The sequence below is a fragment of the Molossus molossus genome, unplaced genomic scaffold, assembly GCF_014108415.1.
Source record: "Molossus molossus isolate mMolMol1 unplaced genomic scaffold, mMolMol1.p scaffold_m16_p_1, whole genome shotgun sequence".
Taxonomy (NCBI): Eukaryota; Metazoa; Chordata; class Mammalia; order Chiroptera; family Molossidae; genus Molossus; species Molossus molossus.
The window spans coordinates 33,905,230-33,908,422 of record NW_023425344.1 but is presented as its reverse complement, the minus strand read 5'-3'; the positions used below and the strand labels follow the sequence as shown (position 1 = coordinate 33,908,422).

The 3,193-nt window shown below is 42.0% G+C and overlaps 1 protein-coding gene across 1 annotated transcript; it reads left to right on the top strand.

The window, feature by feature from the left end:
* Positions 1-2,298: 2,298 nt before the first annotated feature.
* On the top strand, positions 2,299-2,864 carry LOC118643635 (ATP synthase subunit d, mitochondrial-like). Its single transcript, XM_036281883.1, has one exon. The coding sequence runs from the start codon at positions 2,314-2,316 to the stop codon at positions 2,797-2,799; it is 486 nt and encodes a 161-aa protein (XP_036137776.1). The 5' UTR covers positions 2,299-2,313; the 3' UTR covers positions 2,800-2,864.
* The last annotated feature ends 329 nt before the right edge of the window (positions 2,865-3,193 follow it).

The window sequence follows — 3,193 nt, the reverse complement described above, 5'->3', positions numbered from 1 at the left end:
TCAAGTGTAAGGCCAACTTCCTCCTCCTGACCCCCAGGAACCTCTGGCTGCTCTTCTTCCTCCTCACTTGCAGACTTGGTCATCTCCACCAGATTCTTGTCAGTTAAAGATCCAAATATGTCTCCAGAAGCTCATCCACATGTTCTGGATAATACTCACCCTCCTCAAGGATCTTTTGAAACATGTTGTTCACATAGTCCTCTGCTGCAGGCTGGTCAGCAGAGGCAGCTTCTCCATGGAGAATGACACTCTTCAGATGATACCTCTTCTGGAACTTCTTGAATCAACTCTTGCTTGCCATGAAATCCATGAACATTGCAGAAGAGGGTCCTGGTTGAGGTTAGTCCACCGTAAAGCACTGATAGATTGCCTTACCTTCTCCCAGATGACCAGTGAATCCAATGGAATGTTTTTCTTGAAGCCGTCACTGATCCAAACAGCTAGGGCAGACTCTGTTTTCACTATAAACTTATTACGACTTGTCACGATGAGCTTTGCTTCCTTGTTGAAAGAGACAGTAACTATTGCATGGATGTTTTCATCTTTACAGATAGAGCAAACAGTAGATTCATTCAAGTTGTAATGGCGGACAACCTCCATGATTTTCTTACCATCTTTGATCATATTGAAGAGTTTCACCTTCTTCTGGATGGTAAGCATCTTCCTCCAATGCTTAGTTCCATCATCAGAGGGCTTAGAAGAAGCAGCACATTTAAGAGCCATTATGGGGCTTAGTTCTCAGAAATCGCAAACACTTATAAGAGCAAAGATGCTTCCGATGCATAATGATGTAGAAGCATGTATGAGAGAAACAAACTTACATGAGGCTGAGCCAATCAGTGGCCAGGATACGAAGAGGATGGGATAGCCAATCAGTGAACAGCATGCTCTGATTGGCTTGGTTTTACCACACCTGATTTTTTGGAAAAAAGTTATGTCTACACACAAGGAGTGGTCAAGAGGTTACACCTGGTGTTGAAGGATTTGCAGGAATGCTCGAATACATAGGCCTACACTCCTTATGTACAGTAATTTTAATTTTAATTGTAATACAGGGGTGTATAATCGACTCAGACAACCAAACACGTGCTATATCATTTTCACTGTCTTGATCAACTTTTTTATGAATACATTTGAAAACACCGCAATAGAGTGAAGTCATGAAGGTCAAAGTGCAAAGTGGCGAAGGACGACTGTAGTCTCAGTGACTTGATAACTTTGCGTTGTAGCCCTCAGCTGAATGAAAAAATCCCTCAGGTGTTCAGGGTAAGAGGATATCCAGAGGGTGGGTCAGATGCTTGCTGGTAATGGACCTCAATTTGCATTTCTCTGGCCCAGCTGTGTGGAGTTAAATTTCTGAAGGAGGGGCTCTTGCTTCTCCCCGAGGCTCTGCAAATAGGCTCTTCGAGTAAGATGGCTACTGTCCTCTGAGGGAATGATTCAGCACAAAATTCCCAATGCCCTCCCAGCTCTCCCAGCTCCCAAGTGTCCACACAGTTCCAGTTCAGTCCACTCTCCCTCTGCTGGCGCCCAAGGTGAGTGGCTGTAGGTAATTTAGTGCTCTGTCCTGGCCCTCTGTGCTGTGGAGCTGGCTTGGGATTTTAATCCTGAGGGAGCTGCTCACAGCTAAAACAGCTGTTGTCCATGGGCTCCCAGTCCACCCTCTCATGCCTCCACAGTTCCTATCAGCCTCGATTTAGTGTTCTTTTTCCTGTCCGTGGTTATATGGGTCCTCTCCAGGTGCTTTTCTGTTGCTTTTTTTGAGGATTTGTCTTTATTTTAGTTGTAATTCCAGTTTGGTCCTGGGAGATGGTCTGTGTAGCTTCCATTCACCTCAATGCCATTTTGGAATCCATTGCTCCAGAGTGGGGGAGGCAGCTTGAGAGGTACCAGAGACATATAGGGAAGAACTGAATTGTTTGGCATCGGGCGAGGGCTCGAGATATTCTTTAAATGCATAGAAAGGCTTTATATCTTTAAGAAATATAGCCCTATGATTAGTTCATTATTTACCATTTATGACTTTGTATATATAGTTTTTGTGTACTGACATTGAATAATTTTGATATATGCAACTTTAACAATATTTTTTTCTCTACCTTTTCTGGGATCCGAGTCTCATGAAGAGTGTCATTTCTAACTCTAAGATAATGAATAAATGTACTCATATTTTTTCTTTTTCTTATGAGATTAATTTTTATATTTTTTACTTTGATCACTCTAAAAGATGTTTTTGTTAAAGAATGATGTTGGGAACTTTCATTCCTTGCTACTGTGGATTGTGGGCCGCTGGGGTCGGTGAAGGATCTCAATATGGCTGGGCGAAAACTTGCTCTAAAAACCATTGACTGGGTAGCTTTCGGTGAAATCATACCCCAGAACCAGAAGGCCATTGCTAACACCCTGAAATCCTGGAATGACACCCTCACCTCCAGGTTGGCTACCCTACCTGAGAAACCACCTGCTATTGACTGGGCTTACTACAAGGCCAATGTAGCAAAGGCCGGCTTGGGAGATGACTTTGAAAAGAAGTTTAATGCCCTGAAGGTTCCTGTGCCAGAGGATAAATACAGTGCCCTGGTGGATGCTGAAGAGAAAGAAGATGTGAAAAGTAGTGCTGAGTTTTTGTCTCTCTCGAAGACCAGGATTGAGCAATACGAGAAAGAGCTGGAGAAGATGAGGAACATAATTCCATTCGATCAGATGACCATTGAGGATTTTAATGAAGTCTTCCCAGAAACCAAATTAGACATGAAGAAGTATTCCTACTGGCCTCACAAGCCAATTGAGAATTTGTAAACTTGAGTCTGGGAGGAAGCTCTGGCCCTCACATTATCAACTCTGGACATTAAAAGTAATTATATGGTGAAAAAAAAAAAGAATGATGATGGGATAAGTTTTATTTGTCCAAGTGGCTACCAGTCATTCTATGCACTTGAAAAACAATTATCTTTTCCTCACTGAATGCTACATTTGCTGTTTGCTAAATCCCCATATGCATTTGCTTCTATTCCTGGTCTCTCCATTCTGTTTCTTTGATATGTCTACCTTTCTCACACCCAGAAAGATCAAGGGAACCAAAATTATGAAATGTAAAAGATGCACGTAGTATTAATAAGGTAGATCTTATATAAATATTCATACTTAAACACAAGTATACATAAAATCAGCAAAAGTTATGCACAGACAGTGT